The 22,014-nt window shown below is 35.6% G+C and overlaps 2 protein-coding genes across 6 annotated transcripts in view; one reads left to right on the top strand and one right to left on the bottom strand.

Moving 5' to 3' along the window:
• Positions 1-22,014, top strand: part of COG5 (component of oligomeric golgi complex 5) — a 182,607-nt gene that overhangs the window by 19,789 nt on the left and 140,804 nt on the right. The window lies entirely within an intron of this gene.
• GPR22 (G protein-coupled receptor 22) lies at positions 10,871-20,466 on the bottom strand. Of its 5 annotated transcripts, XM_018068039.2 has the most exons (5): positions 20,413-20,466; positions 17,112-17,153; positions 16,505-16,757; positions 14,446-15,494; positions 10,871-12,481 (listed from the first exon to the last, which is right to left on the bottom strand). In XM_018068039.2, exon 5 carries the CDS (start codon positions 12,454-12,456, stop codon positions 11,155-11,157), a length of 1,302 nt encoding a protein of 433 aa, XP_017923528.1. In that variant the 5' UTR covers positions 12,457-12,481; positions 14,446-15,494; positions 16,505-16,757; positions 17,112-17,153; positions 20,413-20,466; the 3' UTR covers positions 10,871-11,154. The 5 variants fall into 5 exon arrangements, with proteins under 5 accessions (XP_017923528.1, XP_008919611.1, XP_008919596.1 ...); XM_008921363.3 differs by lacking the exons at positions 17,112-17,153; positions 20,413-20,466 and adding an exon at positions 16,905-16,949; XM_008921348.3 differs by lacking the exons at positions 14,446-15,494; positions 17,112-17,153; positions 20,413-20,466 and adding an exon at positions 16,905-16,949.

A 22,014-nucleotide genomic window follows, 5' to 3' on the forward strand; every position in this document is an offset into this window, starting at 1 on the left:
AATAGAACTGCATAATTAAAAGTAGAAAGGAAAGCTATGGGTTTCAGTTTCCAGGGGACGTACAAATATTATCAAGACCCAAAGATATCTGAAGGCCAGGTCTGCCTTTGAATCTAGTAATTTTTTGTGCACTGACTTTATAAAGTCTGTATTAGTTAAAAAAAAAAAAGAAAGAAAATGGAACAGACCAAAGATGTGAAAAAAGTTTAGAAGAAGTATTTCTGACTGCGAGAAGGGAAGAGAGACAGATATTATTGGTGAATCTCTGAAAGATTATCTTTATGCGTCTTGTAAATTACCAACACATTGTAGGAAGTATGAATAGGTGGCAAGACTTTGAAAATAATTTGCAGTGTCTCTTACATATTATATAAACAAAGCAAAAGGTATCTACTGAGGTGTCTGTGTATGTTCATGAAAAGAAAGGCAGGGTGGATTACATGATTTCAGAAAATAGATAAACTCAGGGATATCAACAAAGCAGAGAGATGTCACCTCTAAACTGGTGGTGTATTCTTACTGTGTTTCAACAGGTATAAAAGCTTAAGTAAACAATTAACAGCTAGGAGTCTGTACCTATTATAAACAAGTTGGTGACACTAACAACTATTATAGAAAAATTTAGTTCTGTAGCTCCATTTACAGCTGGAATGATACATCTGAAACTGTGGATCCAGTTGTGCGTTCTATTCTGGGTGGAGGTTCTGCAAGGAAATGGCAATTTTATGTTTCAGGTAGGTCTGCATGTGCACCACCTGAAACTGTGATAGGAATTGGCATTTATAACTTTCTCCGTTCCCCTCTTCCTTTCCTGAGCATTTACATTCTTGGAAATTCAATAGTAAATAAATTCAGGGTAGTCCTCCCAGAACCAAAGTAATGAGCAGATTTGGTGGTTTGAGTTCAATTATGATCACTTCCCCATGGGAAGGTGTGGAGAAATGTCACACATATTTTTTCTAGGTATGTGGGTCGAGAGTAGCTGAGAGGATGTGCTTCTTTTTGTTTATCTATGGCCAATGGTGCAATCAGTTGTTCAGTGGTCAAGGAAATAACACTGAGAAGCAGTTCATAATATTGATCTTTGTCTTTCTTTTGGGACTGAAACATTTATTAGTGTATAACCTGGTGGTTATACGGAAGAACATGGTTCATTTAGAAATAACACTTCAGAATGGTATGTCTGAGGAAACAGAGGATTTTTTTCTTTTTGAACAGTCAGATTCAGCAACAGGGTGAGAGAGAATAGAAATGGATCAAATGGACAGGTAACCTTTGATCACCAAGGAAAAGAAGTGAGCATTTGCTAAGAATGGTTACTAGAAGATCAAATAATGCCGGTAGCAAATCATGTTTGGAAAATTTCATTGGAGGTAATAGAAAGAGAAGTTTCAGTAGAAGTACCTGTAAGTTTATATAGATTTGAGAGCCAGCTAACAAAACCCAAAAGATGTTGCTTTCACAACCCACTGAATTAAACTAGAAAAATAGAATCATTGCTGTCAAAGCGTGTTTCCGAGATGTGTGGAAGAGTGGTGTTGGGAGCCTAGACTGTATGTCCTCTGCAGCCAGTGGTAAACAGTCAACAAAGGAATTATCAGCAAGGAGAAACATTATTTTGGATTCTCTTATAATAAACTTACTGAATTTGGAAGCCACTTGTTGCCAGAGTGGCAAGTCATGATGCATAGGGCAAATTGAGAGTAAACCCAATGTTTAATGTTTCATTTTTGGAAGAGTTAATTTTCCAGTGCAGAGGATCTTCTTTTTAGTAGTTGGGGCAAATGTATTTAGACAAACTTGAAAGCTGAAAGCTTACTGAGAAGACTGTATTAGATTGTGAAATACTGGCTTTTTGGCAGTCCTGGCTGAAGGCCTGTTCCAATGTAGTGACAAAGCAAAGACAATAACCACAATTGGAAAACAATGTATAAATACTGCTAAGTGCTATTACAAGTATAGAGTATAGATATGAAAAATTTAAAATACTGTAGAAAAATCCATTACTGACTGGAACCAGAAAAGCAGCTATCATGGAATAAACTTTTTAAAGTACTTGTTTCCAAATTGTTCATAAAAATTTAGAATAGGAGGATTTTTCAGTAAATGCTCTTGCTATCTCTTTGGAGGCAGGGTAATTTGTTCTTCCAAAGAGTAAGAATACCTTGTAATCCAACAACGAATAAGGAGGATGGTATACAAAAGTATTAAGTTCCCAGAGCCATTAGTTTTTAATACCTTACTGAATGGAGAAGGAGGAAGTCCAACTTATGTTGTTCCAACATTCAGGAGGAGAAGTGCAGTATTTATGTTGAAATCAAGGTCAGGTAGATACAAAGCTGCTCTAGAAAAGTAGTAGACAAGTTGAATTCATTTGAAAGAAGAATTCAGGGCTGTAAAGCTGAATTAATGGTAGTCAATTACCTTTTTATGGAAAATATGGATTGTCAAACAAATTTGTGTGTTTTGCTTAGTTGATTAAAGAAATTGTGTATGTGTAGATGCATTATAGATTTATTTTGTGTGCATAATCCCTTAATTTATTGTTCCCCTAAGTGGGTATTTAAAGAAGCCATCTTCTCCTCACCTCATTGTTATTCTACATTCTTAGTAGATAATTTTGTTACTAGGGGAGCTGGAAAGGAGGAATAGGGGTAAGTAAGGTACTAAACTTCTGTAAAGCTTTAGAACTTGACTGCATTCTTGCTGGGATTGCTTTACCAATGTTGTTTCTGTTCTCGCATTTATGCAGCTGTGTCAAGCAAATCTGTACTTCGAAAAATTGCATAGGGAATTGTGCTCTACAGATAAAAACATAGTTTTGTGGTTACCTGTGAATAAATGCAATTATACGTATCACAGTAGGAGATTAAATGTGCTCTTTTTCTTGAAGATTAAGACTGTAGAGGTGCATTCATGGGGAGAAAATAAAGGGCTGCAGAAGGGCTCTTGGATTAGCAGAGAAAGAAATGACAAGAGCTAAGGGCTGGAAAATGAGGCCTGGCAAATTCAGAAGTAAAAATAATTGAAAAATTAGGTTATATAAACAGTTTCGTTGTAATTTCTCAAGTAAATACTCGTCGTTCAAATCTTAAACATAATAACCGATTTTATTCTGTTAATTTCTAGTTAAAGGGTGAGCCAGTTCAGGCTAAAAAATCTAACCAAATAGCTAAAAAAAGAAGACTGAAAACTAATCTTTGTTCAGGTCCTGGATGGGAGGCAGTATCCCTGTAACTGTCATTTCTGCCTTGCCTAAAAGATCATTGAAGGTGTTACTGTATGTAATACAGAGTAATGAGAAGTGTAAAGTAAGATTTCATTCTTCATAGGAAACAGCTTTAAAAATAGGCTGTTTTCACAGGAGTAGTTTTTCCTCTTTGACTCCCGACTCATGCACATAATTTTCAAATATTGATCAAGAATTTTATGTACTCTTCTCAGTTATGGTTTGAAACGTAAAGTAATCCAGTTGTCTTACATGTTTACCATTTGGGTCCAACCTTCAGGTATCCACAGGCATTAAATCTGATTATCTCAAAGGTGTTATCTTAAAGGTGAACTCTCTTCAGCTGAAAACCAGCAGGGTCTCATATCTTTTTCCATGTAAGTTCAAGGAAAGATATGAAAATCAAACCTCATTAAAAGAATGAACTTCCCATTATCTTGAGAACATACTGATTCTCTGACAGGTCTACAATTCCATGTCTCCCCAGTTTTTGCTGACCTGACTCGCAAACTAAAGATGCAGTAGAAACATGAAAAAAAAATTGGCGCGTAACAAAAAAATCAATGACTGAATCAAGTCATACCCACTTTTATTCTACTTTAAACTGCTCTGGAATCTTCACTGTACAACTGAGGCAAGATTTTTTAGAAGCTTCTGAATACATTAATCTTTTTAAAGATGTCTTTAAGTTGTCTTCATGTGCACTTTTTTGTACTTCATCAATGTTTGATGCAACTGCAGCTGAACTGTACAGCTCCTTTTTATATTTATGGACATATAATGTCATACGGTCGAAATTATCAATCTTAAATGCTTGTTCCTGATTAAACATAGAAAATGAAGTGATTCACTCAATTTGAAAATTTTGTGTGATTTGATGTTTGCTTGGTAACTGTTCAGAAGATGAATTTTTAAATAAATTAACACTTATTGTTTCTATTACATGCAAATATACTCCTAGAAAGTCTGTTGTCTCTGAAAAAAAATCTCATGAATGCTTCACTTACTGATGGCAGTAGCATTAAATATGCTAAATCTTATTTTAGCTCCATATTATGTGCAGGTTTGTGATATTTTGGCAAAACACAAAAAAATTAGTTTTCCATTAGCATTCTTTTTTGGGTTTGGTATGCTATTGTTGGTGAACCAAAGAACTGTGTAAAAACCTTTCCTTTGCCCTCAGGCTCTTTTCATAGAATCATAGAATCATAGAATGGGGTTCATTGGGAGCAACCATAAAGGCCATTTAGTTCCAGCACCCTGCCATGGGCATGAACACCTTCCACTAGACCAGGTTGTTCAAAGCCCCATCCAGCCTGGCCATGAATGCTGCTAGGGATGGGGTATCCACAGCTTCTCTGGTCAACCTGTTCCAGTACCTCACAGCCCTCAGAGTAAAGAATTTCTTCCTAATATCTAGTCTAAACCTTCCCTCTTTCAGTTTGAAGCCATTTCCACATGCACTGTCGCTCCATGCCCTTGTAAAAAGTCTTTCTCCAGCTTTCTGGTAGGCCCCATTGGTACTGGAAGGTGCTCTAAGGTCTCCCTGGAGCCTTCTCTTCTTCGGGCTGACCAACTCCAACTCTCTCAAGCCTGTCTTCATAATAGAGGTGCTCCAGCCCTCTGATCATCTTCATGGCACTCTGGACATGCTCCAGCAGATCACCATGTTTATTGTGTTGGCGCCTCAGAGCTGGATGCAGTACTCCAGGTGGGATCTCATGGGAGAAGAGTAGAGGGACCATCACCTGCCTCTGCCTGCTGGCCAGATTCCTTTGATGCTGGTGAGGCCAAGGATACAGTTGGCTTTCTGAGCTGGGAACGAACATTGCCGGGTCATATCGAGCTTCTCATCAACAATTTTTCACATCTTTTGTTTTGTTCGTTCTCATTCATTGATAGGTCTCACTTATTAGCTATTAGAGCTGTTAGCAGGAGTAATACATCTTCCTCATTATTGTTAAGGTGCTTTACAATAGCAGTGCTCACATTCATCTGTTTTTTTGTGATGATACATACATTGCAAATAGTGTTCCTTTCCTGTTTTCTTTCGCCTTATGCATGTTTTCAGCCCATAGTAATTGCATAGTGGTACACAAAGTATCACTGATATTTGTAATTAACTAATGTGGGAAGCTGTCCTTTTTTAATTACTTCTCCCTTTTTCCTTCTCTTTTTATTTGTGATGGGGATTTATGAAAAACATCTGAATTAAGATTTGGAAGAAAACCACGGTACATAGTAGCAATAGGTTACTGTGCTTCCCCCCCCCCCCAACTGATTTGGAGTTTAATTTGAAGAAAAAACAACAGATTGTGAGAGATCCTGGTACAGTTAAAAGTAAAACCGTGCTAATATTGCTTTGTTAATAACAGTCTGACATAGCCAGAGTGACAGATTTTACAGCAATGTTGTTTCACCAGTGACATTGATTTGTTTATCAGATACAGTATCAAGGTAAACTGTTACAACATGCGGTAGGAAGTTAGAGATCATATTAGGGTAACAGAAACCGAAAGTACATTTCCAAAAACCCAGCTTGAAAAGGAAACAAGAGTGTGCTGTTTGCCAACAGCTTTGTGCTGTCAGCCTGCCTGCCTGCTTGCCTGGCTGCGCAGTGTCAGGAATCAGAATGGCGATATGCAAACACTTACATTCAAAGGATATAATTAATTCAAACTATTAAAAAAATACGTTTTAATAATTTCAGGTTCTGTACCTATCATAGAACTTTTGCTGTGAATCTTCTGTTTTTTCATTTTCAGTGAATTCCTTTTCATTTTGTGAGAGTTTCTTTGTAAGATATGAAAACAGCTGGTACAGAAATCTATAACATAAATATACAGGAAGATATTTCTTCCATTCCGGCTCAATTTATAATAATCACTGAAGTGTAATTTTAGCAAAGAACATAAAGATGTTTAATGATATTTCTCCTTCAATGTATTACTCTACAAAAATAATTAAATTGAGATAAAGAAGCAGTAATTGAAAACATACTGTGGTAGTAAAACAAACTCGAAGCATCCAGACAAACTGAAATTATCTGACTAAAGGGAAAATTCAATAGCTTTTTTTAAAATTTATCACTGGGAGCAGACACCGAATAACCTTTCAGGTCTCTTCTTGTAATGCATGCACTCTGTATACCTTTGTACTTAGTAAAATGTATACTTTATCTGTAGGAAAAGAGGTAATAGAATAATGCATGCCCTTGTTTTGTTTGTTATCTGTGTATAATTTTTTAAAACAAAAGCCTTTGTTTGTCTCATTCTCCCCTCTCCTCCCAGCAACTTTGGCACAACCACATATCACACTCGATGATACAAAGATAAGTTCTTCTTGTATTTTTGTCTGTTATAATCTAAAAAATAGGGTTACCATTCTTTCCACAGAGTTGCATGTTGCCTTCCACTTTTCTGTGATCCTGATGACTGTAGCTGCCTTACAGTGGTTCCTTCTACCTTCTGCCCTTTTCCTCTTCACCTGTGTCACATTCTTCTTATTTAAGAGTTACTAGCTGTGAGTGATTTTGATTTTCCTGCTAGTCAGTTATTATGTGTTTTTTAGTTGGTTTTTTTTTCAACCTTCTCCCAGCAAAACAAAACCCAAAGCTTGTGTTTAATTTTGCTTCTTGAATTGCACAAGTGTTCTATGAAGTAGAAAAAGGAGAAAGTAGTAACAGAGTCAGATTATTCTTTCCTCTTGGTGTAAGACAATGAAATTCAGTGATATTATGGCAGAATGTGTGAAGTGGGAGTGGAATTCAGCTGTTACAAAACTGGAAGGTTTTAAGACAGAAGCTGATTGTCCTTAGCTATACATTGGAGGTAATTTGTTTGAGCAATGGGTGATGGAAGAGTAATTTAATGTATTCTAGGTTTTTTTAATACTGCATTGAAACTTTGCTAAAGAATGCTGTATTCTCTCCTTTCAAAAGAGTTTAATGACAATTGGCAACTGAAAGTTTCTTCAGAGGAAACACATGTCTAGAATATTCAGTTATCAAAGAATTTTGATGACTAGCACAAACATTGATGTTGAAAAGAGAGTATTATGTGGACTGAAAATAGTATATGTAATGGTTAACATAGTAGAAAATTTTTTCCTTGTGTCCAGGTAAGTCCTATGTCTTGTTGAATATATTATTTCATTTAAAAAGAAAAAAAAAAAACAACAAAACCTGAGGTGGTTGTGGGAAAGATAAGATGTTTAAGTCTATGCATGGTGGGGCATAGTGCTTGTCTGTCCAGTTCAATGATGCTCTTACCGAAAAGTCCTCTTATGAATATAAAATAGGTGCTAAAGTTGAGCCTCACTTTTGGTGTCTGTGGATATACAGTAATTATGTGATACGTACATGTGTGTATATGTAACATTGAAGGGAGATGCATTGATCTGATGTGTATCCAGATGCATACATTTTTAATCTAATATATTTAGAAAACACTGAAGTGACTCCTATTCCCCTGGCACTAATAAGTAAACAGAACTTCTGTCTATGTAGCAGTGCCTGGTAGTCCATAAAAATTGTTGCCTTCTGGAAACTAGAAATTTGTGATGTATTTACATTTCTGTACTACTGGTTTGCGATATACTAGTGTGTGGAGGTGTGCTTCTTGAATATTCTAATAGATACTGGTACTGTACTCATCTCTTTTTTTTTTTTTTTTTGTATTTTCAGTGTGGGATAACCTCATTTTACAGTGTAAAATTGAATGGAAATGCATTTGCAGTTAGAAAACAACATAGTAAGATATCAGCCAATACTTCAGGGACAGAGAAGGTGTGGAAATTGGCAGTGCTTGCTTGTGTTTCTGAGATGTATTTGCTGGAATTAGTATTTTTGTAGTCCTGTACAATTCTGCTTGCCTTAGGCTGAATGGTGTGAAATGTAATTGAACTAATGACTCACTGTGGTGAGATCATTTTTAAGAATGTAGTGGGCTTCTGATTGTACAATACTGTGGCATGTATTTGCCCTTTTTTCTCCAGTGATGCTGCCTCTTTTTGCATTCTGTTTTAGTCTATCTGTCAAGCACCCACGGCACACCTTCATATCCCTCTCAAAATCCTCTTCTATGTCTGTAGGATATGCAGTGTGTCTTCACTATTTACTCTTTAATTTTGTGTTGTTTGGGTTAAATCTGTGGTGTGGTATAGATCATGTACAATTCTGTTTTGTAATGGCTTCTGTGTGTATATAGGATTGCACGTATCCTTTCTTATATTGCTCCCTGCTGTATGCAGAATTTTCTTCTGCAGCCCTCAAAGTGCACTCCCACATGGTATAAATCCATTTTTCTAAAGTTTAATGAAGATGAAAGAATGTAAGAATGAACTTGCTTATATTCTTATAGGCAATCAGTGACTGTGATCGACATAGCCTTTAAAACTGGACTTAATCTCTTTGACTAATTCCTAGGCTGCTCTTTCTCTTTGCTATGAAGTGCTTCTCTGTTGCATCTGACTTTCTAATGAATGAGCTTTAGCACTAAACGTGGAGTTCTTGAGGATTTATTTAATTTTAAAAAGTAAAGTCATATTGTCAAGAAACCTTTCAAGTCTGAAAGCTTTTCTTACATGCTTATTTCAGATAGGGATGTAAACTTATTTATGTTTTGTGTTCATTATGATTTGTCTTTTCTTTCTTTTTAAATAAATGAATAATATTTTTGATATAAGAATGCTTTATTGGAAATGATAAGTAGTCAGTGAAATCATGTTACGCCATTAACCCTCAACATCCCACTTTCTCCTCCTTCTAGTGTTCAAAATAGAGAGAATAGCTTGAAAGGGAAAGGAAGAAGAGCTACAAAAAAACCCCCAATAGTTTCTACTTAGGTATTTTGGGTACATTTCTTTTCAGAAGAACTTATTCCCGAAAGAATGTTTTTGAAGTGATAAATGTAGAGCATATGGGGGAAAAAAAAGCTTATTGCATAAAACTTCTGCAACCTCTCAAATAAGGATTTCAATTCTTGTAGGAAACTAGAAGTAGCTTAGATGAAAACAACACAGTAAATGGATACAGTTGAATGCAGGTGTCATTGGGCTAGTTTTCACAGAAAAGCCAGTGAAATTATATTTGAATATATGTTACACAGTAATTTCAGTTATCAATTATTATCAGTCAGATAACAAAATTTCTAGGTAGAATTTGGATGATCGTAAGTGGCTATTCTTTGTAGAATATGGAGTTGTAGTATTAATTTTTGAGTGTTCTATTCTGATAAGCTAAAGCCTGAGCCCAAGTAAACTAAGGTACATTAGAAACACTGGGATTTTTTTAACCACAAAACCAGTTTTGGCAATACACATATGATTAATAATTTAGGAATGTAACAGAAAAGAACCTTTTGTTCCCCTAAAACAACACTTTTTTCCGTATATGCAACTTCAGAAAAATGCTTCAGAAATCCTCATTTTCTATGTAATAGTTTAGTCAAAGTAGCTCTCATATTCAAGGCTATGCTCTACTTTTCTTTTTTTGTATAAGTTAGTACTTATTGAGAATTAGCCTTTTAAGTATACTGTAGCTGGTAACACACTGGTCAGTATATCTAACAAGACAAGTGAAATCATGCTCATTGATTTTGCAGTTTTTTTATTTTGTTTCCCTTTCCTCTCCCCCCTTAACTGGTAACTCGTTCAATCAATGTAGCCACTGTTCATTGAAATTATGAAATTTTTAAGGACGGCATGGTGCAAACAGCTTGTCAGACTTGTTTGGGTGAATATCTTAATTCTTGCTTACAATGTTAGGGTGGTGGTAACTTCTTAACGTTTCTTGATTCTTCAATGCAGGTTTAAGAAGAAATAGAAAAAGAGAATATAGAAGAAAGGTATACCATGGCCACCTAGGGAAAACAGGAGTAGAGTAACTAGCAGTATTGGTGATTGTAACAAAGTAGTTGCATACCTAGAACTCAACATCATTGAAGGAGAAGTGAAGTAAAAATAATAAGAGTTACTGAGGGCAACAAAAATTATCATCGTCTTTAGCTGTGGCACTTAACAGCCATATCCTTCTACGTAGATGGATGAAAGTGATTGAAAAATCTCAGTATAGAAGGTCCCCATGTCACACTAGAGGTCTAGCTAACCCCTTCAGCTTTGCAGAGGAGTGTTGGTTGGTTGGTTGTCTTTTAGCATCAAGCCCAACAACTTTCTTGTCTGTGTTTTTTTCCCTCATTTAGCCTGTGCTTTGCCCTTAGCTCCTACTGTGTAATTATTCAAATGTAGAAACTGTGGATCTGAGATTGTATACACAAGACCTTCTACTTTTCTTAAAAATACTTTCAATTTTTGGACGAGCATGAATTTTTTCCCCCCATATAAAAAATAACTGATTCTAAACCATTAACTGAAGGACATCATGTAAATGGCTTTGTCTATACGTGCATGCTAGTCACATGCTGGAGAAATTTGAAATAAGTAACTATCTAAATATGAGGTCAAAATGTGTCCAGGTTGTAGCTGCATAGCATTCAGAATACTTCTGATCAATACTATTTACGAGTTAAATTTAAATATACCGCATCATGCAAAATGTTGTATTGGTGCTCCAGAAAAGTATTCCCAAGTGCAATTTTTCTTTAAAAATTCCTTTATACTTACAGAGAAACTGAGCCATACAAATATTTTTAAAAGTTTGCACTTCTTTAAGGCTATTTATTTTCTAAAAAAAGAGGACTTGAATATTTTTGACAAATATACACATGGTGTTACGCTAACAAACAGCCATGCAACATATATCTTACATAATGAAGAAATTGAATATACAAGATCTAATCTATTTAACATACATATTGAAAATATACAGTCTCGCCAATAGTTAAAAAAGTTTTTTTTTCTTATTTGGCAGTATTTTTCTACAGTTTGTTCAAATATTCCGTTTGATGTGTTTTGGTGAATACTGAAATCTAGTCAGTGACAACCTGAGGTACTAAACATTTCTGCCTTACTTCATTGTCTTCAAAGGTAATCTTTTTGTTCCTTTTAGGCTCTATCCATGAATTGTGTATTACAGCGTTATTTGGCATGGGATCTGCTTCCACTATTGAAACCACTCGCTTTTTCATCTTACTTTTCAGAACTTTCTGAAACTTTTGCCTCGTGAATGCGTAAAGTAGAGGGTGAAATATAGTTGTTCCATATGCCATTACTAGAAAACATAATCTCAACTTTACCAAAAGGTCACTTGGGCCCAAACATAAGATGGTGGTGTTTAAAACAGAGATGGGTGTCCAGCAGAGAAGGAATGTTGAGATAATCAAGAGGGACATTCTGAAGACTCGTTTTTGCCGTTCCCGTCGCTCCCGGTGCCGTTTTACGGCTCGGCGCAGAGCAATTATGACAGACACGGAAGTCCTTACACCAAAGACAACATTTTTCCCTCCACCGCCCTGGGACACATCTGTAGTCTCATGCTGGGTGGTCAGAGAAATAGTTTTTTTCTTTCTGGCTTTCTTCTTTTGTCCTGTTGTAAATCTTGTACCAATCCGAATATTTAGGGCCTGGAGTATTTTGGTGTATGTAATTAGCATTACTACAACAGTGAAGAAAAATATTGGAATCTGAACGAGAATGTGGTAGTACATTCCTAGTTCAGTGTGGTACTCGTTTGTACTCACGCACAGGAGTGTCTTATTTTCCCAAGTACTTGCACTTCGAAGACTGAAAAAGTTGACTTCAATGAAAGGAATCAGGAAGGAAAAAAGTGAAATGATCCATATTGATGTCATTAATATCACAGCCCTTCCCATGGTCAGAATTCGATTGGCAGGTTTTACGGAGATGTCGTATCGGTCCAGAGTGATAGCAAAGACGTTGATTGCAGTTGAAACGCTTGCAAAAGAGACACAAGCCTCATGGAAGCAGCAGATGAGAGCAGTGTTACTCTCCAGTGAAAGCAGAAGGATAACTATAGTTAGAGGAATACATCCCACACAAATTATTACATCAAGTACATGAAGGTTCATTGTAATTATGTTACTGACAGAATTGATTAAGTTGGATTTCATACAGTAAAGTACCAGCACGGTGAGGTTGCTGCCAAGTCCCAAAACAATTTCTAACATCAGAAATCCAGTGAGAGAAACTTGAAAGCTTAATGGATATGACAGTGGTCGGTACATGTTGGTATCGATGTCATCAATGGCATCTCGAACTGTAATGTTAGATTCAGACTGCATGTTGACTTCCAGAATGGGGGAGAAACACATTCTTTTGTTGCAGTTGGTTTTTCTCCTGAAAGGTGAAATAAAATATGGATCTATTTGATTGCTTTTTTTAACACTTATTTTAGACAAATCCTGGGGAAGGAGGAGGGAGGAAAAGCAACTATTCTTACCAAACTCTTCATTTACAGTATGTTTAGAGCTTTAGTTGGCACGGACTCAAAAGCCTGAGGATCTAGAATAAGGTCTTTCCTTTTATTAAGAAAGCAGGATTTGCTTAAAAAAAGAAAAAAAAGTGAAAAGCTTCCACTTAAGGAGGCAAGGCTTTGTTTATAGTGATGTGGTTTTTCACAAAAGGCCCATTTGTTGAATAAACTGTACTTGTGCATAGCCTTTGTATTGCTTTGAGGGTCATTTTAGGAGCAGGTTGTTAAGTATTAACAAATTAGTGCTCAAGATCATTTTAAAAAGCTCTTGTGGAAAAAGAAAGTGATAGGAACATGGTTCACTGTTGCTTATGTATCATAAAAAGAACATTTTAATTATTTATGCCAATTTAGCCACCTCTTTCTTATGAAATTTACAGTTGTGTTGTGGGCTGAAATGGAAGTTCTGTAATTCAGGAGATTTTTACAGAGCTTGAAATTTTCTGTTCACTTTTCTCTTTTTATTTTTTATCTGCATGTATGATGCTTGCCACTGCAACAATTCTATATAAGTATATAAAATTTCAAATGCAAAATTTATGTGGGTTTGGGGAAATTGAGTTTATTATAAAATACTACATTTCCTTTTTCTGATTTGAGTATTCAATTTCTTCAAGAAATAAGCACCTACATGGAGTGACCGAGTATTTAATTTTATTCCAGAATTATTTAAGAAAATAATTTTAGAAAATAATACTTAGAAAATTGTTCCTTTTGGGTTTTGGTTTTGATTTTTGTTTGTTTGGTTGGTTTTTTTACAAACTGCAGTTAAATCCAGCAGATTTACATACATAGCATGTTTCTCTTAGGAATAAGTGAGGTTAAAAAAAGTAGCATTTGTTACATCTAGGAGATTTTTTATTTTGTGGCTCACCTGCTTTGTTTTACACATGCTGGTGAGTCGTAAATGTAGCGTCTGCATGTAATACCTGATGTTTGTATTGTTTATTTTGTCAGGCAGCTCCTGAGTTTATAATTGAGTGAATAAATAAAAGAGGTTATTCAATTTCTTGCTGTGATACTTGAGGGTTTATATTTTTTTTAGGTAGCTTTAAATTTAAGAGGGGACGTACTTGGCATGAAAATAACTTTGAATGCCGACCTTTGTTCTATTCTGAATACATTAAAATGGATAGCACTAAGGTGAACAAAAATGAGCTCTTTTAAAATGAAGGTATGAATTAAGCACACTTGGGATACAGTATGCAAATGGATTTCATCTGCAGTTCTGAAAAGCCTCAATTGAACAATACTATTAATTGCAAATTGTATGATGAAAATTCTTGTTATTCTTCAACAGCTATTTCACATGTGCCTTTTAAATAAAAGAAGATGTAAATTAAAATGTATTAATCTCAGGTGTGAAATGAAACAAAAAGTATTTCAAAAGCTTTGTTTCATTTCTAATTTAGGCAACCTCTATTCTGTTTATATTAACCCTCAGGAGTACAATCTCCTCTGTGTATGCTGTCCTGGCTGTGAATGGATTTCAAGAAACCATTCCAAATGCATTGCTGGATAAATGAAGTTCTTTTGTATTAGCAAAAGCCAGGAGGAAATCAAAAGCAGATCTGCTAAAACAAATGACAGTCTCACCGTAACGTAATGCCAACTGAAATTTTGTGAAAACAGAGAAGTTCAGATGTGCAGAGTCTTAATGAATAGATTAAACATCACCTCCTTGTTGCATTGATTCTATTTCAGTTAAATAAAAGCAGAAACATGAAGGCAGGGAGCTCATTTACCCCGCGCATCCATCGCCTGTCTGGGTAAGTCCCTGCTCCCTGCAAGTGCTGAGCAGAGGTGGGGGCATGGACTGTCGACCTACCTGTTCTCTGAGCCTCAAGGGCCTTTCAGATCGTGGCAGCAGCTTGTCATAAATTGATACATGGTGTCACTGAGAGATTTTTGACATGTAACCTGGAAATCAAGTGGTGGCTGGGCTCTTATTTCATTCCTTGCAGGTTTTTTTTCCTTTTTTTTTGTTCCTGCAGTTCAGCGGCAAAAAATTCTGATTAAACACGGGGACTTCTTAATTGCCTCAGATACTTCTACAGAGCAGGGCATATTCTGTGTGTCTGTTCTGAGTTTCAAGCCAGCAATAACAAATAAACCTTCTTTTAAGTGACGTTAATTTCTTTCCCCTGTTGCATTTTGTAGCAGCCTGCTTTTTTTTTCCAGGTTTAAAGAGAAATAATTTCTGATCTCTGTTTTCAGAGTGCATGTAGACATCCTTTAGTTTATGGTTGCGTATTTCTTTCTGTAATATTCCTGCTCATTACTTTTGAGTGATGGCTTAGTCAAAGAAGTTGCTATACATCATAAAATCCAGTTCATGTGCTTTGAGAGTAACCATGAGTTACCTAATTTGGTTTATTTTGATTTAAGGAGAATACATAGCATCATAAAATTGAGGGAAAAATATCCATTAGTCATTATGACAAATAAGTTATTTAATGAGTAGTATAGAAAAAGCTTGGTTAAACCTTTATTCAGCTTGCTGGTGAAGTATGCATATTTTCCTTTTGAGATTTCATGTTTCATTGTCTCTTCATGCATCAGTAGTTTCCACAATTCTGGTTTTAAATTATAAATCCCTCTTTAAGAAATGCTCACCATTTTAAGAATCAATCATTGCACTCTTCTTTTAATGAAAATCTGAGCAGATGTGTTAGTCTTCCATGTATATTGTTGAAGTGTCATGCACGTAAATGGTAATACAAGTGTGTTCCATGTTTTGTTTCTAATTCCTTTATGTCTTAAGAATACATTTTAGTGATGCATCCTGCTGCTTGTAGGTCATACAGCTACAAAGATACCCGGTCAACTGCATTCTTCATATTGTCAGTTGTAAAACTGAATTAGTTGCTGCATGCCCTTGTGAAGGGGAGGAAAAAAAAGGTTAAAAGTAGGGCTTATAATTTCAAAATAAAATAATGTAAGAATATATTTTCTAATATCACTTAATTCATGAGTAACAGATCTCTAAAATTGGACCTTACAGATTACATAGAAAATCAGTTAGTGTGTTCTCTATTTGCTAATAAAATCATATTCTTCCTTCAGCTTACATGAATTTAGTTGTTTTGGACAACTTTCCTGTTCTCCGGATAGTGCAGGTTACGAAAACCCCTGACTAGAAGCAATAACTGTTGGATGTCGAGTGTCTGTGACTACAGCTAGAAAATGTAGTTTTATAGCTCTGGTGAGCAGGTAGTTTATACATACAACTCTCTTGTCTTTTAATGAGAAACTGAACACAGTTAATGAGCCTTATAGGAAATATGCTTTTGGTTAATTTGCACACTGCTACAATTTCCTTTCTTGAAATAAATGTTTAGCAAATCCATGCTCTCAGTAAATGGCTTGAATATACAGGGTAATGAAAGAAATGAGTTTAAAAGAAAACAACAAAAAAGGGAGATTTCTTAAGCAATCAGAGATTAGTCATATTAGCCAACCTTCATAAAACAATAAGTATACACTAATTACAGACTGTCTGATCCTTCAAAGAGTAACTGAATAAATCTGAAACGTATTTAACTGCCAATATTTGGAAATACTGCTGAGGGAGGAAAAACATATTCCCAATTGCATTATGTGGTTGTTTTCCCAGTACTGTATGAGCTTAAACTGTACTGTCTTTATGTTGTATGAACAAAACAGCGTCTTAATATTCTATAAGACTTTAATACAGAACAACATTTTTCTACCATTGTATTTTTAATGGGGAGGGGGAAATAGCATTTGAATATTTCCTGGCCTCAAATATAACAATATATCAGTACTTAATATAAGTTGAATCTGGTCTCTTGCTTTTTTCTCCTATTTTTTAATTTTGTTAAATGTTGCTTATTCTCTATACCATAATAAGGAACAGATCTTACCTCCACTAAAGATTTGGTAAATTCTCGATGCAGGTGAAGCAGTTCCAGGTTGGAGGGATTCATTTTGTTCACTTGTTAGCAGAGTAGAAGGGAAAGAGGGTAATAAGCATATCTTCAAAAAATGACCTTAATGAAAATTTGTGCCTGTACTGTGCCATTGTTTCAGCATACTGCTAATGTATACAACTGCTTTAGTTCTGGTTTACAGGCTGCTGCAGTCTCCCACTCTTCCTACGGTAGAATCAATAAGCATCTGAAAATACATAATGAAAGTAATTTAACATACTGAAGGCTTCTTGTCTCCAGAGACACCACTGAGATTCAAGCTTTCTAAAAAAGAAGAGCAGTGCTTCTGAGAGGAAAGCTTGCGATGGGCAGCTTTTGCAGAATGACAGCCTACCTTGTCGCTTCTCCTCACTGCAGAGAGATGCAGTGCATTCACTAATTTTGATTGGTCAGTGATGTTGGGCTTAAATTGTGCTTCATATATGGGATTGATGCCCTCCCTCCCCCCGATTTATATAAGGATTCTTTTATAAAAGGACTAAATTTACAAATGATTTATGAATTCTGGAATATATTAAGGGTATGCCTGTTTTATTTTTACCTTTTCACTCTTTACTTTGTGTACACTGGAAACCACATGACACTGAAAAAAAAAGGATTAAACGTTTATTACTTAAAAAGCTTCCAACAATCTATATTTGAATTTGCCTACTTTCCATTTCTGAGGGTTTTTGGTGGCTTGGGGTTTTTCCAGTTTTTGTCCTAAGAACATCTCTGAAATAATACTGCTTCTTTAAGCCATGCTGAATCTCATCTTACATGTTTGTATGCAAGTGGTCGCCTAGGTCTTCTGTTCAATAAATTATTTTCAGCACAACTTGGTACCTGCATGTATATTAGAAAAATTAATGTTAGGATTCACAGGGATTATTCAGACCCTTAAAATGACTTGATAATTTAGTTAATTCATGAATCAGAAAAGAATGATTTTTAGGATCCACCACCATGTACAGTGTATGTATAGGAGTGAATGTTGTCAATTTTGTTGAAATGTTAACTTCTAAAAAAAATCTTGTATGTTCCTCATGAATTTTGCTAAAGACTTAACAGGTTTTTGTAAGGATGTCTTACATGATGTTCTTGACCTTCACTTTGGAGGGGGTGTCTTCATTTTCACTTTTTGTTTCATAACTTATTTCTGAATCTGTTCTATCAGTATAAACAATGCTTACAACCACATAATGAGAAATGTAGCGCAATATCTGTTCTGACTAGTATTTGGCTAAATAAACCTTGGGAATAAATTCAGTATAAACCCCAAAATAATATTTTTAAAAATCTGCTTGCTGAAACAGGTAGTTAAAAATACCTGAGTATAAAATGTTCTATGGATAGTTTTTAATCTCAATTGAGTATGGGGAGTGTGGGGCTTTTTCTTTTTTTTTGTCTTGTTTTAAAAGATTTTTAATTTTTTAAAAAAATTTAATAAAGTATTAAAGTAGGGTTATTAAATAAGCATTTATTAAGATGGCAGTTTGGGTCAAATTTTGATGGGCTCCTTTGTTTTTAAGTTGTTAATGCAATTATAAAATGCATTAACATGTGTAACTCAGACATGTTTATTTTTTCTCTTTATTTTTCGGACATCTGTCCAATATGTTATTTATCTTTAGGTAATGGCATACTTTATTTATTTTTTAAGATGGCTGCATATCCATCTAGCATACTTCCTGTTCTGTACTCCTTTACATTCAGAAAATATGTAAATAAAGGTTGCAGAAACTTTGAACGAAGATCAGTAGGTACCAGCTGGCTATGCTGAATAGCAACTGATCGAGCCCTTTGAACTGTCCCTGTATCGTCTACCTCCCAAGAGCTTGAAACCAGTGATACCACCATAACTCTGAAGAGTTGATGTGATAAAGAGGATTCCTGAAATGGAAGCATAAATACTAATATATTAAAGAGGTTTACTTGCTTCACTTTCAGTATGACTTAGGATAAGTAAGGAAACCTGTCTAAATTCAAACAGATGAATCTTCATCTCCCTTTCTAGTTCTTCAGTGTGTGCCTGAACAAAGATGGAGGTATTGGATGAACTGTACTGTTAGGAAGAAAAATATGTACACACGGAGGAAGATTGTAACAGGATTTTGGATACAGCATGGATATGTGGTTCAAACACAGGCAAAGGGGTCATGAAAGACTACCTGCATCACAGAAGGTGATATTGGCAGAAGTTTTATCTGCAGAAAGTGTTTGAGAGAAATGATAAGGAGCTGAGTTGTGAACATATATTAAGCTTGAGTTTTCTGGAGAGAAAATCAGGAAAAGAAGCAGTACCATATGGAGGCAATCAGGAGTAGGTGGATGGGTAGACATGCTTATAAGCCATTGCTGTGCAGATGCTAGTTAAGATAGTGTGAACAGATGACATCATCCTCAAAGGGTAGATAGGGAAGAGTGGGCAAAAAGAGCCATGTGCAGGCACCCAGCATAAACAGAAAAATGTGCTGTTCTTATACCTGTTTCTGTGTCAGTACAGAATGGAAGAGAAAGAATTTGCCTGGTATTTTGGCTTTTAGGGTAGTGAAAAGTGAGGTGAAAGGATAATGAAAAGATAGAAATATCAGGGAACAGCAGGAGTCCTGAACCAGGAGACTGGTGGTGAAGGGTCTTAGGACTGAGAATGGCAACACAAGGGGAGAGGGAGGCCCAGATGGTGACAGAGAATAAAGCTGTGAAGGGCTGAGGTTACTGGGTCTGATGTGGGGGGGGAATAAATGCAGAGGCAGGAGATTGAAGCAGAGTGGAGCATAAGGGAACGGAGGCAAGTGCATTTAAATAGACGACGAGTACACAGGGGTAGAGAGAATGGCAATTGCCATAGCATACACCCCTGTAGTACTTTTAATTCAATTCAGGAGTCATAATTATCTGTTAGAATATCTTCTGCTTTGCTGGGAGCAGGAAGTCCAAAAACATGGAAGTTATAGAGTATTTTTTGGTCCTCTTCCACCTTTTATCTACTGTCTTACTTTCCACACAGGGGAAGTAATGTCCTAGCATTGACTGTTACTGCAATCCAAAACGGTGGCAGGTCATCTGTAGATCTGGAGGTCTAAACTTTGCTAGGGATTTGCTAAGATCACTCTGAATGCAGCTTCTTGTATTGCAGTGTTTTAAATAAGCTTACTTTGTTAAAAAGACTCATTAGGATCACAAGGTCTAGCAGGGCCAAATGAAGTACCCAATTCTAATGTTTGCTATCAGAGTCCTTGATTTTGGAGCTTTAGCATTCTCTTAATGCATTTTAGGCTTTAACTTTACATAAAACCTACCGTAAACTATCTTAACATCCAGATATCCTGGGTGTTCATGAAGATCTTTATTGGTGCAGTTGGGAGACTATGTCTGCTCACTTCCCTTGTTCTCTGCATTGTACTTTTTTCAGTTTCTGTGATTATGCCCCCTGAATGCTTCAGCAGCACTTTCTTTCTTTGTACTACATGTCTTGTTTCCTAACCTGAATCTTGCTGCTCATTTGGTGACTGTTTAGAATTTTACTGCTTCTGGGTCTAAAAATGTCATGTATTCTCATATTTGCAAGAGACTTGGGCTCCTAACTCGTACAAATTTTTTAGTGCCACATAATGTCTTTAGAGCTTGAATTACTTTTGAAAATGGATATCAGATGTTTTTGGACATCTTGCCCTGGGATTGTTGTTTAGCATTATTTACATGGTGCATCTGCACAGTTCCAGCTGGATAGATCCTTCTGTACCTTGCACTTACCTACTCTAAGCACTATGATACCCAATTCTAACACAGCTCTTCTGGATATTTTATGGTTTATATCTGTTCTAGCAGCTTGTGATCCATATCTAAAACGTGTTTCTTACCTTGTTGCATCTTAGTTTCCTCAATAGTCAGTTGCAAAGAACTTTGTTAATTGTTGTTGAAAATCTGTATCAAGGAAAAAAAGCAGTGGATAATAGCTGTTTCGGTTTGGGAGTTGCACTGATGTATCCTTGTTATCCCAAATCTGTAAATGTGTTCTGCTTTACCTGATACTGAAATTATGACTTGCTGGCCTGGATCATATTGCAGCATGCTTTTATGTTGAAAAGGTGTAAATCTGATTCTCGTGCAGTACACAAGTTCTAGTCATAAAGGTTTTATTATTATTTAAGAGTGATATGCTGAATAGATGACAAAAAAGTCTGGTAGAATTTGTATATAAGTACCATTCTGAGTCAGATGATAACAGTCTTCTTTCTTTTGGCACAAGTACTTTATTCTCATTTCTTTATTCTATCAAGAACTGTTCTAAGGCTGTTATTCCTTTTCTGTAGTAAAGACTGACATCCACAAAATTAATTTTCCATTCAATGTCCTATTCTTAATGCTTATTTTTTCTCTCTTATTGTTGATTGCCATACAGCTTGCTTTGTTTTGTTTTTTTTCTGTAATGACTTATTTAGGTTGGGTTTTGAGGTTTTTTGCCTTTCTTAGCTCCATATTTCCCTTGTCAGGAAACAGTCTTACAATGGGACATTGTTGATCTCAATTTCTCCATTTTAGAATTACATCCATAGAAAAATCTGGATTTTCCAGATTAATTATAGGTTGTTTCACTGTGCTTCCTCTTTTATTTGCAAAGATGAAGACCTTTGGAAGCAACAAAAAGGCGAGTATTTTTACACTGATATTAAAATATATTATACATAAACCATATATATAAAATTCTATAATAGTATATATATTTTGTGTTTTTCTGTGTAATGTATATATATTCATTTTTCAGGATGCAGAGTTCGTGTTAGCATAGCAGCCTGAGTACGGAAAAGTTAGCTACTTATGCCACGAAATAAGAATGTCTTATAAGATTCATTTGGGTTTGTGTAATTGTTAGGCGTAGGTTATTTGTTCAGTAGTATTCCATGTTAGTTCAGCTGTTGACCTTTTCAGCACTGGAAGGTTCTGTACTCATGAGGAAATGTGTAAGTTACAGAATGCCCTTTAGCTATTTAGACTGAAACTGTATCTTCTTTTAGTTTTGCACAACAAGGTGATACCAAAGAAGAATTGCAAAACCAGTGCAATTCAACCAATTGCAAAATCGTTCATATGTAGAGAAAGTATCCTTTTCATATCATAACAATAAATTTGGTTAAGTGATATAGCTAAATCACAGTCTTGGTGTATTATTGCACAGTTATTTCAGTGAAAAGAAAAAAAAGGTATTATCAGTTATTCTCAGGAAGAAAATATGGCTGGTAAATTTAATAGTAATTTAAATAACATCAGTCTGACTCCAGCTTTTCCCCATGGAGGTGATTTGTCCTCTAGTATAAACATTCATAGTTAACGGTGCTGCATCTCGTAGTAGTTATTGGCAAAAGTTTAACTAACTGGAAAATTGAAGATATTTTTTCATTTTCTTTAAAAATTGTGATATTACTGTGAATTTAGTTTTTCCTTCATTAAAATTGTGCTTTGAC

The sequence above is a fragment of the Manacus vitellinus genome, unplaced genomic scaffold (genome assembly GCF_001715985.3).
Source record: "Manacus vitellinus isolate BGI_N305 unplaced genomic scaffold, ASM171598v3 scaffold_13_pilon, whole genome shotgun sequence".
In the NCBI taxonomy this organism is placed as follows: Eukaryota; Metazoa; Chordata; class Aves; order Passeriformes; family Pipridae; genus Manacus; species Manacus vitellinus.